The 13,445-nt window shown below is 42.1% G+C and overlaps 1 protein-coding gene across 1 annotated transcript; it reads right to left on the bottom strand.

Annotated features, from left to right (window-relative positions):
• Positions 1-3,005: 3,005 nt before the first annotated feature.
• On the bottom strand, positions 3,006-12,915 carry LOC120051855 (sodium-dependent phosphate transport protein 2B-like). Its single transcript, XM_038998742.1, has 13 exons — positions 12,863-12,915; positions 11,959-12,008; positions 11,733-11,852; positions 11,437-11,565; positions 10,894-11,037; positions 10,593-10,704; positions 9,717-9,912; positions 9,341-9,436; positions 7,323-7,443; positions 4,545-4,712; positions 4,153-4,269; positions 3,889-4,013; positions 3,006-3,769 (listed from the first exon to the last, which is right to left on the bottom strand). The coding sequence occupies exons 2-13, from the start codon at positions 12,002-12,004 to the stop codon at positions 3,218-3,220; spliced, it is 1,926 nt and encodes a 641-aa protein (XP_038854670.1). The 5' UTR covers positions 12,005-12,008; positions 12,863-12,915; the 3' UTR covers positions 3,006-3,217.
• Between the last annotated feature and the right edge of the window lie 530 nt (positions 12,916-13,445).

Consider the following 13,445-nt stretch of genomic DNA (forward strand, 5'->3'; position numbering starts at 1 on the left):
ATTTAAAGGCAATGTTCCCGCATTCGCGGAGACTGCATTCACGGTAAACGCTGCATATATCCTCAATGGGAAATTACCTTTACATTTCTATCACACAATTTGTAACGCTTAAGTGATCGAATAAAGCCCAAAGTCTCTGTTATCAACTCATTAGATACAGTATCAGCTACCCATTATAACAATTTTCCAATTCTGCAATGTGCTCTCAGAGCATTTTATATCATTCTGTAAGTAAATCCGAGACACTCCATTTAGTATGATATGTTATGTTTCGTATGGTATGTATGCATTCTTTGGTCTATGAGACCAGTATGGATTATTATGGATTATATCTACCCCAAACTAGAAGGCAAAAGCCCACCTGACCTGTTTTTAGCGATAAACACATACAGTCTGAAATTATAGATTGAATTGGTAACGTGCAAATGGCCTATTTGAGAAAACATAACAATGATAACCTTGTATTTGGTTTTCTGATCTGCTGCCATTTGTACCAATTGATTTAGTAGTTAACTATAAAGTACTATCACCATGAGTTACTCATGAAGTGCACCTTGGCTTGAGCACCATAGTCAGGACTGGTCTCACAGGTGAAATATCTATGGGTCAAAGGATGCAGGGCAAAGTCCTGCCCAGGTGGCTACTGTCCAAAAGCACATCAGATACATTTCACATATTACTATCAGTAGTACAGTACCAGTCAAAAGTTTGGACACACCTAATCATTCAGTGGTTTTTCTTTATTATGACTATTTTCTACATTGTAGAATAATAATGAAGACATCAAAACTATGAAATAACACATATAGTAACTAAAAAAGTCATGTAGTAACTAAAAAAGTCTTAAAAGTAACCTTCTTCAAAGTAGCCACCCTTTGCCTTGATGACAGCTTTGCACACTCTTGGCATTCTCTCAACCAGCTTCACCTGGAATACTTTTCCAACAGTCTTGAAGGAGTTCCCACATATGCTGAGCACTTGTTGGCTGCTTTTCTTTCACTTTGTGGTCCAACTCATCCCAAATCATCTCAATTGGGCTGACGTCAGGTGATTGTGGAGGCCAGGTCATCTGATGCAGCACTCTGTAACTCTCCTTCTTGGTCAAATAGCCCTTACACAGCCTGGAGGTGTGTTGGGTCATTGTCCTGTTGAAAAACAAATGATAGTCCCATTAAGCGCAAACAAAATGGGATGGCGTATTGCTGCCGAATGCTGTGGTAGCCATGCTGGTTAAGTGTGCCTTGAATTCTAAATAAATCACTGACAGTGTCACCAGCAAAGCACCCCCACACCATCACACCTCTTCCCTCATGCTTCACGGTGGGAACCTCACATGCGGAGATCATCCGTTCACTTACTCTGCATCTCACAAAGAACCAAAAATCTAACATTTGGACTCATCAGACCAAAGGACAGATGTATACTGGTCTAAGTCCATTGCTTGTGTTTTTTGACCCAAGCAAGTCTCTTCTTCTTATTGGTGTCCTTTAGTAGTGGTTTCTTTGCAGCAATTCGACCATGAAGGCCTGATTCATGCAGTCTCCTCTGAACAATTGATGTTGAGATGTGTCTGTTGCTTGAACTCCATGAAGCATTTATTTGGGCTGCAATTTCCGAGGCTGGTAACTCTAATGAACTTATCCTCTGCAGCAGAGGTAACTCTGGGTCTTTCTTTCCTGTGGCGGTCCTCACGAGAGCCAGTTTCATCACAGTGCTTGATGGTTTGTGCAACCGCACTTGAAGAAATGTTAAAAGTTCTTGAAATGTTCCTTATTGATTGACCTTCATGTCTCAAAGTAATCATGTCTTAAAGTATTAGGGCCATCTTCTGTACACCACCCCACCTTGTCACAACACAACCGAGTGGCTCAAACACATTAAGAAGGAAATAAATTCCCCAAAATAACTTTTAACAAGGCACACCTGCTAATTGAAATTTATTCCAGGTGACTACCTCATGAAGCTGGTTGAGAGAAGTATGGAAAGCTGTCGTCAAGGTAAAGGGTGGCTACTTTGAAAAATCTCAAATATAAACTATATTTTGATTTGTTTTTAACACTTTTTGGGTTACTACGTAATTTCATATGTGTTATTTAATAGTTTTGATGTCTTCATTATCATTCTACAATGTGGAAAATAGTAAAAAAAATAACTTTGATTGAGTAAGTGTGTCCAAACATTTGACTGGTACTGTATATATTTATACAACCTCCCATAAACTAGCTACAGCATTAGAGCACAACCCTCCAGGGGTGACCAATCTACTGTATCCTTTAGCTTACATTTATGCGTTATCAATCACAGGGCGACAGGTAGCCTAGTGATTAAGAGCGTTGGGCCAGACACCGAAAGTTCTCTGGTTTGAATCCCCGAGCCAACAATAGAAAAATCTGTTGATGTGCCCTTGAGTAAGGTACCTAACCGTAATTGCTCTTGTAAGTTGCTATGGATAAGAGCATCTGCGAAACGTAATGACCAGGTATTGAGTTGCATCCCCCCTACCCCTTTTGCCCTCGGAACAACCTCAATTTGTCAGGGCATGGACTCTACAAGTTGTTGAAAGCGTTCCATAGGGATGCTGGCCCATGTTGACTCCAACGCTTCCCACAGTTGTGCCAAGTTTGCTGGGTGTCCTTTGGGTGGTGGACCATTCTTGATACCCATGGCAAACTGTTGAGTGTGACACACACAGCAGCGTTGCAGTTCTTGACACAAACCAGTGTGCCTGGCACCTACTAGCATACCCCGTTCAAAGGCATTTGAATATGTTGTCTTGCCTATTCACCCTCTGAATGACACACATACACAATCTGTCTCAATTGTCTCAAGGCTTCAAAATACTTCTTTAACCGGTCTCCTCCCCTTCATCTACACTGATTGTAGTGGACTTAACAAGTGACATCAATAAGAGATCATAACTTTCACCTGGATTCATCTGGTCAGTCTATGTCATAAAGAGCAGGGGGGTGGGGGTGCAACTCAATATTAGGAAGGTGTTCCTATTGTTTAGTATACTCAGTGTATATACAGTGGACACTCACTTTTTGGTGATGTTATCCTACAAGATGTGCAGTTGCCCTGTTCAGGCTTACACCACATGATACAATATCACCGAAACAGAGACTGGTTAACTCCATAAAGCCAAAGCAAACTTGGAGAATTACAAACATGTTACAAATAGGTTATTTATGTCTTACAGATAGATATGGTAACTGCGTTAGAGCTGTGTAGCTTTCATAGTTTCCTTGGAGGTCTCTTGCGGCTCATCGTCTCTGGTTAGGACTGGGTTATCATATATCTCCAGACTCTTCTTCCTCTCCTGCAAACCCTTCTCTTCATCCTCAGTACTCTGGCAGCACTTGCAGCAGCAGCAGCAGCGAGCGCCGCAGAAGGCCATGCCTGACATCACCACACGGTCCCAGGGGGCCATGGAGTGCAGGGGGCGGGGCAGGAAGTCCCAGTCACGCAGCCCGCTGGGCAGGTACTGAGGACAACGTGCCTGCATCAGGTTAACAACGATGATGAAGATGGCGAGGACAACGATGGGTACGGCCACCCCAACCAGGGCCTGCCAGCCGGCCAGGGAGAGCCCCAGGATGGTCAGGGGCATGAGGAAGAAGCAGAGTAAGAGGTAGAGCGCTGCGAACCAACGGTACTTGGCTGTGCGGTTCCCCAGGGCTCTGGCCAAGCGGATGGGGATCCGAGTGAAGGGGATGGGGTACCACAGCAGAATCCCCGCTATGTTGAAGAAGAAATGGCACAGTGCAATCTGGAGAGGAAGAGATGCAAACAGGGTGAGTAAGACTTCAATAACACTGATGCATACGGGGAGAGTGGACAGAGAGCAATATGAAACTGCCATGAAAATAAATGATTACTACAACAAACCTGCAGTGAGTTGGCTAGTGTTTCTCCAGGAGCAGCCATAGCAGCAAGAATAGCAGTGGTGGTTGTGCCAATATTTGAGCCCAATGTCAGGGGATAAGCTCTCTCAAGGCTAATAACACCAATACCTGTTGGGTAATTGAGAGAACAATTACATGATACTGAAATAATACTTGAGTATATGCTCTCTACATTAGTCAGTAGGTTTGGATGCAATTGGAGACAGCTAAAGGTAAGTGGATAGATAGAAGCTAAACAACTACTCACCAACAAGGGGCGTGATTGCAGAGGTGAAGACAGAGCTGCTCTGGACAATGAAGGTCATTCCTGCTCCGACCATGATGGCAATGTAACCAGTGACCCAGCCAAAGGGGAAAGGGAAGTCTGAACAGACAAGACACAGCAGGTTAAGCATTTGCTTGGCGACCACAGTGAACGTTAGGATTACTTTCAACATCAACATCAAAGTGACTGTATGGATCACAGCACAGTTGTACTTGATCTTGGTCCAGAGCACCTGAGGTGACCTTCAAGCTGCAGCGTGGCTTTACCAGTGTTGCTCATCAAACATCAAGATGTACCACTGCTGACTATCAAACAGGATGTATGTTCTACCAGCATTCTGAGTAGATTGAAAAGATAGCCAAATGTCTGCTCACCTGTGTTGAGCACCTTCTTGATGACCACAGCCACCTGTCCCTTAAGCATGGAGTTGAGCAGCTTGACAATGAGGATGAGGCAGGTACAGAGGATGAGCAGGGATAGGGCCAGCAGAATGAGGCCCACAGCCAGGTCAGGCAGGTTAGCATAAACAAAGATATGGTTGCCTGCATGGGAAGATGCCAAATATTATTGAAGATTTAAATGGGACAAAGGGGCGATAACAAAGAAAGATTAGAGAGAAGGTAATTAAACTTTAGTGAGATTAGAAAGAAGGTAATAAATGTAGTGATTTTAGAGAGAAGGTAATACGATTAGTGAGAAGGTCATTTTTCTGTCCTGACATGACTTCCACAGATTTTATGGAATAGATAGGAAGAATGGTAATCACACTCCACACTGCCCTTTCTCACCTGGACAAAAGGAACACCTACGTGAGAATGCTGTTCATTGACTACAGCTCAGCGTTCAACACCATAGTGCCCACGAAGCTCATCACTAAGCTAAGGACTCTGGGACTAAACAACTCCCACTAAAACTGGATCCTGGACTTCCTGATGGGAAGTAGGCAACAACACATAGGCAACAACACATCAACAAAGTGTCAGGTTTTGGCCAAGACTGTTCGGGTTTTGGTCACTAGATGTCCCCATTGCACCTTTTTTGTACCTTTTGTTTTTCTTGCTCTAATTATTGTTTGCACCTGTAGGTCATTCCCTTGTTAGTATTTAAACCCTGTGTGTTCCTCAGTTCCTTGCTCAGTGTTTGTAAGTTAGCACCCAGCCCCAGCCCAAGCCTTGTTTTATTCAGATATTTCTCTTGTTGGATTTTCCAGAGGTTCTCTGGTTTAGTTCTTGTGTATTATTTGAGTAGTCTTTTGAGGTTTGTTTTTCCCTGCTGTTTTTTTACCACTTTGTGGAGTTTCTTTTGTATTTTGGAGGATTTCCATTTTGTGCCTTTTGGCTTTATTTTTGGACATTGTGGATTTAGTTTCTTTGCCTGAAGATTTTGTTCTTTAATTAAACCACCATCTCTAGTACTGCTGTGTCTGCCTCATCTTCTGGGTTCTGACGATTATTAGTGACTGTTTCTCGCACCGGGTCCTGACACAAAGAGTAGGCAACAACACATCTGCTACGCTGATCCTTAACACTGGGGCCCCTCAGGGGTGTGTACTTAGTCCCCTCCTGTACTCCCTGTTCACCCACGACTGCGTGGCCAAACACGACTCCAACACCATCATTAAGTTTGTTGACGACACAACAGCGGTAGGCCTGATCACCGACAACGATGAGACAGCCTATAGGGAGGAGGTCAGAGACCTGGCAGTGTGGTGCCAGGACAACAACCTCTCCCTCAATGTGAGCAAGACAAAGGAGCTGATCGTGGACTACAGGTAAAGGTGGGCCGAACAGGCCCCCATTAACATCGACAGGGCTGTAGTGGAGCGGGTCGAGAGTTTCAAGTTCCTTGGTTTCCACATCACCAACGAACTATCATGGTCCAAACATACCAAGACATTCGTGAAGAGGGCACGACAAAACCTTTTCCCCCTCAGGAGACTGAAAAGATTTGGCATGGGTCCCCAGATCCTCAAAAGGTCCTACAGCTGCACCATCGAGAGCATCCTAACCGGTTGCATCACCGCCTGGTATGGAAACTGCTCTGCATCTACAGGAGGTAGTGTGAATGACCCAATACATCACCGGGGCCAAGCTTCCTGCCATCCAGAACCTATATAATAGGCAGTATCAGAGGAAAGCCCATAAAATTGTCAGAGACTCCAGTCACCCAAGTTATAGACTGTTTTCTCTGCTACCGCACGGCAAGTGGTACCTGAGCGCCATGTCTAGGACCAAAAGGCTCCTCAACAGCTTCTACGCCCAAGCCATAAGACTGCTGAACAATTCATAAAATCACCACTGGACAATTTACATTGACACCCCCGCCCCTCCCTTTTGTACACTGCTGCTACTCACTGTTTGGTTGTTACCTATGCATAGTCACTTCGCCCCCACCTACATGTACAGATGACCTCAACTAGCCTGTACCCCTGCACACTGACTCGTTACCGGTGCTCCCTGTATATGCCTCGTTATCGTTATACTTATATTGTTACTTTTTATTATTACTTTTTATTTCAGTCTACTTGGTAAATATGTTCTTCTTCTTGAACTGCACTGTTGGTTAAGGGCTTGTAAGTAAGCATTTCATGGTAAAGTCTACAGTTGTTGTATTCGGCGCATGTGAAAAATAAAGTTGGATTTGATTTGATTAGTCAACATGTTTTTTCCCCCATAGCTTCTACACTTAGCTCTGACATGTGGTGACCCAATGTAGGGGGTTACATTACAACAGGATTTGGTCCAAGTCATAATGAGAGCAGTGACCCTTTCCCTTGTATTGATTGACTGATTTCAGATCCAAGCGTACAGGTATTAATTTTGATTGGCTGTGTCAGACTTGGGAGCGCTGGCCCGTCATTTGGCCTTGGGCCACTCAGGTGCTTCAGCTGGCCAGGATGAATGGGCCTTTTGAGCAGGTGGAGAGGGTGGGGGAGGGTATTTGAGCAGGCAGAGGGGGTGAGATGAGGATATGTGCCGAGTCACTTTATAGACTGAATGGAAGTCATTGTCCTTGTATCATGTGGTCTTGTCTGGCAGTGGGGGTGGGATTCAGGTTTCACAGAATTTTGGTTTAGCGTATCTGGCAATTCAAATTGCTCTGTAAAGACCTTTGTAGGGTCATGGGCTGTTCAGTGATTGTGCTGTACTTACATCTCTCTAGATTGATTGTTTCAGTGACATTTATCTGGGTCAATGTCTTGTTGCCTTCCACCCAACAGAGGGCACCGGTCGTGCAATTGGCAGCTGAGGGAACTGTTATATTCACAAGAGTCTAAAACAGAAGAGAATAAAAACAACGATGATCTATTATATTGACCAGATAGTCCAGTGACCGCTCTAACAATTAAAATGCATCTCCTCGAAGATGGAAGGCAGGCAGGAGGAGGCGCGATGTTGTGAGACCATTCTAGCCTATGAGAGGGCAGATACGCATGTGAACAACAGGCACAACTCCGATATAAAGTCGTTTTTTTCAAGGTTGCTGAAATGCCGCAGGTGTCCACTTATATCAGTGTATTCGTAACAACCTAACCATTGCGAAATGTGTATTTGATCAAATAAGCCTCACGTAGCAAATTAGCAATGACTTTTTCAACCCTCTCTCATTGATCTCCATACAAAAATTCCTTATTTTCATGGACAGATTTTGGTCGGAGTAAACCCTCTCGCTTCGCCTCTTCCTCTCTGATAAAACACAAGCCGATACAGATAAAAGGCACAGTAATTATGGCTATCACTAAGTAATCAAAACCTATGGAAACAATGACCTTAATGACATTATGACTAGTAAAGAAGCAGAATTTTATTAAGAGAATACCACCTTCATGATGACATGATATAGTATCAGTAAGGCACTGGAACTTATAAGTAGAATCACTCTGGCCAAACTACAAGATCTATCAAACATTAACCCTGAGAAGAGAGCTTAAGAGATAGCACTCTCACGTATACTACAAGTTATCTTGTTTTTACTGTCGGAAAACTCGTAAATCATCAATCATCACAAACTTATAAAAATAGCCCATTGTTTGACTATCTGATTAGTAATTGCTGGTCATTGGAGGCTGCTGAGGGGAGGACGACTCATAATAATGGCTGGAACTGTTCTGCCTGCGGCTATGGAACCCTGACCTGTCCACCGGACGTGCTACCTGTCCCAGACCTGCTGTTTTCAACTCTCTAGAGACCGCAGGAGCAGTAGAGATACTCTTAATGATCGGCTATGAAAAGCCAACTGACATTTACTCCTGATTATTATTTGACCATGCTGGTCATTTATGAACATTTGAACATCTTGGCCATGTTCTGTTATAATCTCCACCCGGCACAGCCAGAAGAGGACTGGCCACCCCTCATAGCCTGGTTCCTCTCTAGGTTTCTTCCTAGGTTTTGGCCTTTCTAGGGAGTTTTTCCTAGCCACCGTGCTTCTACACCTGCATTGCTTGCTGTTTGGGGTTTTAGGCTGGGTTTCTGTACAGCACTTCGAGATATTAGCTGATGTACGAAGGGCTATATAAAATAAAATAAACTTGATTTGATTTGATTTGAACCGAGCTAATGGAATGACATGTATTTGATACCATTCCACTCCAGCCATTACCACGAGCCCGTCCTCCCCAATTAAGGTGCCACCAACCTCCTGTGTTGCTGGTGTGACAGGCAGTGTTGGGGAGTAGTGAACTACATGTAGTTCAACAAGTAATTTAATTACATTTTGCAGTAGCTTGGCGGTAGTAGAACTATATTCAAATCTAGGTAGTGTTTTCTGTAGTAAATTACTTTATTGCCATCTAACTGTGTAACTAGCTACTGGAACTACACACTACTTTTTTTGCTAAAAGAAAATAAAGTGAAGTACGCAATCATTTCCTTTCTCGTTCTGCATCAGACCTCTCTAATTCTCACATGAAACATATCTTTGTGTTCAATAGGCTAAATTACACATTCTGTTATTATGACCCCAAAGTGATCTGTCTTGCAATTTGTAGAGATTTACATATAATAATTTGTCAATAAGTCGTTTTCAAAGTACATTTAGTTCAGCAAACTATATTTTTCTTAAGGGTAGCTTTAATGTAGCTTAACTTCTTCCAGTGTGAAGTAATTGGCAGCTTGGTAAACTATATTTTCAGAGTACCTTCCCCAACACGTTTATCTAAACGTCTTACCGTGATTTTCTCTGTTTTGCACCAGATTTTGATCAAACTCTTGTTTCTGGCTGCTGGGTCACCGGTGGCAATGTCACTGATTACATTTTTGTCCAGCTAGAGGAAAATAAAGGTTTCAGACTAGTTAAAGAACCTACTAAACTTCTTCATCAACTCAAATGTAATATTAAGCAGATGTTTCATAAATGTTTCGGACATGTTTCAGGGTTGTATAGGTACTGTATCTTGCTAGCTATATAAATACATTCTAATAACTTTCACTTCTCATATTGCGTATTTTGCTTTATAAGGTGAATTAGTCAAGCTAATGTGATCCACCTCACATTTAATATAGGGATTAATCACATGAATTGCGATGGTAAAATGCTGATCCTACCTCTATGATGGCATCGGTGAGAGGGTCGGTGATGACGTTGAGCAGGTCAGGGGCGTTGTTTCCCCCCTGGATGTTGAAGGAGTCGATGACGATCTTGGTGAGTTTGTACAGGACACCAGTAGCTGCCTCTAGAGGCAGCAGGATTAGCACAGACAGCCAGTTGAAGAAGTCATGCACTGTGGCACCAGCAAATGCCCTGGAGGAAATAACACTAGGTTACACAGCTCACAATTTACCAAGCTTGATATTTTATTTCCCAGAAAAGTTGCTCATTACCAACCAGCAAATTACAATGGTTTTTTTATGGTCCAAAATTGTGAAGTATACTTCTATCACTTGAGGCTGTTTAGAAATGTCTTGAGCTGACTGACAGCCGTTTTGCTATGGCTGTATTCATCAATCGAGCAAGAAGGCAATATTTTGAATAATGTAGTCATGTCCATGTACAAATTTAATGATATCATAGTGAATTGACCTTCTTTATTACTTTACCCAAAATATCATGACATTAGTGATAGTCAAAATGTGTAAAATTTGTGAATGTATAAATCAACATTTTGTCCATTTAAACAGCCTGTGTCCAATCCGCTGTGAAAAGGGTGCTTTCTCTTGGTTCTACTGACGTGCTTTGTGTCTGTATCTGACGTAAAAAAGGGTTGAACTTCCACACAAAATTGCTTTACTTATTTTAGGTTGAAGGAAGTGTGTAGGTCACATTCTTTATCGTACAGCAATAGATATATAAACGCCTGCTCAATAAGAATCCAATTAAATCAGTCATTTAAATACATTATCAGTAACTACCAGTGAATATAATGTCTGAATTCAAGCAGTGTAGTGTTATGAATCTTTAGAAAGTTACTCAGTTAGATGTACCTGCGGAACTCATTTCTGTCCCCTGCCTGCATCATGGCCACAATGGTGTTGGTGACTGAGGTTCCAATGTTGGCTCCCATAATGACTGGCACTGCAGACTGGACCTCCAGCACTATGATAAAGATACAGAGTGTGTGTGTGTGTGTGTGTGTGTGTGTGTGTGTGTGTGTGTGTGTGTGTGTGTGTGTGTGTGTGTGTGTGTGTGTGTGTGTGTGTGTGTGTGTGTGTGTGTGTGTGTGTGTGTGTGTGTGCGTGCGTGTGCATGTGTCCCATGTGTACTTGTATGTGTGTGTATACTCACATCCAGAAGACACCATGCTGACCACAATAGAGGAAGACGTGCTAGAACTCTGGACTAACACTGTGACCAGCACTCCAATCACCAGGCCAGCCACAGGGTTGGACAGCACCGCATTGTCCTGGAAGATGTCCCCAGCTGCCTTACCTATGCAGACACAGCGTAAAGGTAAGGCCAAATTCATCATGGAAACGTTCCATAAACGCTTTCATATCCATAAACATCCCATATTTAGATATTTTTTTATGGAATGACAGGACAATTGTAATTGTGAATAATATTGCGTAACGTCATCAACATGAGAATATTAGAGTATCATCAAATTAGTAGAGTTAAAACCTAAGAAGTGACAAATACAGTAGGTCCTTATCAGGACCTGGTTGACAACAAACATACGCTTTTATACTTTGATTTGATTTTGACTCTATATTATATCATATGATTGGATTGGATTACGTGCATCAACAAAAATTCAGTAAGATATGAAACCATAATATTCATTTTGTCAACTCTGACAGAGAGAGAGAGAGCAGGGTTTAATGTTACCTCCAACTAGCTGGAAAGCAGAACTCAGGACGTCTAGAGAGCAAACGAACATGTAGAGAAATCCAACCAGCAGAATGAACTTGACAATCGCAGTCAGAACCCGCATAACCTTCTCTTTGGTATCCAACTCTGTTTCCAAAGAGAGAGATGAGACTGGATGAGGAACCAGATTTTGGTTGGTGTAGTCACACAGCTTCTCACTTAAAACGCCTACATGTTTATCTCAGTGAAGGGTAAAGAAGTGCACTTTGTTAGGAATAGGGTGCCATTTGAGAAACAACCATAATCTATCTCACCTGACCACTTGAGTCCATTGTCCTGCAGTTCAGGGAGGTTCCAGGGGTCATCCTCATACTTGTCCTCTGTAGAATATGCTGGCAGGACGACTGAGTCTTTGGGTGCCGTATCTGCATCATCTGTGAGATTAGGATAATTGTGAGTGGATGTTGCCTCTGTGTGTGGTGCTGCCTGGTGATGAGGTATGGATGTCATAGATAGTAAGGAGTAGCCAACTGTACATACCAAGAGTGGGAGAAGAGGTATCTCTGACTTCTGGACGAGGAGCCATTGCCCTACGGCAAATATGATGTACTTTACTTTGAGGTAAACCATGAAGAACGTGTACTGTGGCAAACCATCAAAGTATATCGGAATAAGGCTAAACAGATTAATTCTTCTTGAATTAATCTATTATATATAATTATTATTATTATTCTCAGAGGAAACGAAAACACAGTCCTTTTATATTGAACCCTCTATTAAAGAGTTCCTGAAATGTTTATTTGTTCATCCTCCAATGCATAGCCAAGCAATCTTGTGTCTGTCACAAGATGTTACAAAAAAATGAGAATTTCTCCTTTCAATTATGGTAAATTATTCCATGGGAATAACTCATCGTGATGTTGCTTTTCACGTCCACATTGATAAAGTCCACAGAGACATACAAATATGACTGTCGGCTAGGGGCCTACTATCCTCAAGAAAACCGTAAGAAAAGTGTAATCAGTAAAGCTCTCTAAGTTCTTCTTTTCCAAGGATCAAATTGAGTTATCTCAAACAACAATAGGCTACAATAGTGGCAAAATAGGCATACTACTAGGCTAACTAATACGATGAATACCAATTATTCTAATAATAACAATACTAGTTATTATCATCGTTATCTGGGCAACATTTGACAAAAAAAAGAAAGCAGGTAAAAACTGCAAAAAATAGCACCCTTGAGAACAAGCTTGGCCAGTCATTGGCACCAAACTGTGTGTGAAGCTGAGTGTCAACAAAAATAATAAGCATTGAGGCTATAAGCGCATAAAGCTATAGGTAACAATTCTTAACATATCTTTGTTTGTTGTGATTTTGTTTTGTTGCTATATTACTTGAATTTGTCTTGTTTCTGATGTGGAGTATCAAGGGTAGTAATACGCACCTGAAGTGGAGGAGTAGGCTTTTGCAGCAGTCCTTATGAAAAGGGGAATTCACTTGAGCTACCTGGCTACCTGGAGAGGTCCTGCATGCTGCTTATATAGCGCAGGGGCGGGAAAACCCGCTTCAACCTGACTGTTCAAAGTCCGTGGCAAAAAGGGCTCTCTGACAGTAAGTGACCTTACCTTTGCATCCACAGTGAATGTAGGCCAGGCAACATCAAATGATCAGTGTATGACGGAATATTACTACTCTGGCATGGGTTTTTAAAATGTTGTTTTCACTAGGTAAAAAGTAGGCTAATGACTGTCATAAACTTCTTTTTTTTTGCTGGATGAGAGTAGCCTCAGTCAATCTCAGAACAGGCCAAAAAGAAAAATAGCAAATTAACTAGGCCTAACCAAATAACCTTGATGATTTCAAAATGTTTTCTAAAAAAAAGGCCAGTCTATTAGAATATTTGCACTTTGATTGAGAATAGACTAGGGTCGGCCTATTCAAATAACGGAAATTATACAAGTTTTCACAAATGCTTTGCAAATTTAATTCAAACCTTATACAGGTGTAGCCTATCCAGAATGTATTTT

The sequence above is a fragment of the Salvelinus namaycush genome, chromosome 8 (assembly GCF_016432855.1).
Source record: "Salvelinus namaycush isolate Seneca chromosome 8, SaNama_1.0, whole genome shotgun sequence".
In the NCBI taxonomy this organism is placed as follows: domain Eukaryota; kingdom Metazoa; phylum Chordata; class Actinopteri; order Salmoniformes; family Salmonidae; genus Salvelinus; species Salvelinus namaycush.

Bases quoted from the DNA above. Each gene is read 5' to 3' on its own strand.
- LOC120051855 (XM_038998742.1), bottom strand. From the start codon at position 12,004: ATGGCTCCTCGTCCAGAAGTCAGAGATACCTCTTCTCCCACTCTTG. The intron at 11,038-11,436 runs GTAACATTAAAC...GTGTCTGCATAG, and splicing joins TGCTTTCCAGCTAGTTGGAG to GTAAGGCAGCTGGGGACATC. The intron at 4,713-7,322 runs GTAAGTACAGCA...CTTCCCATGCAG, and splicing joins AACAATCAATCTAGAGAGAT to GCAACCATATCTTTGTTTAT.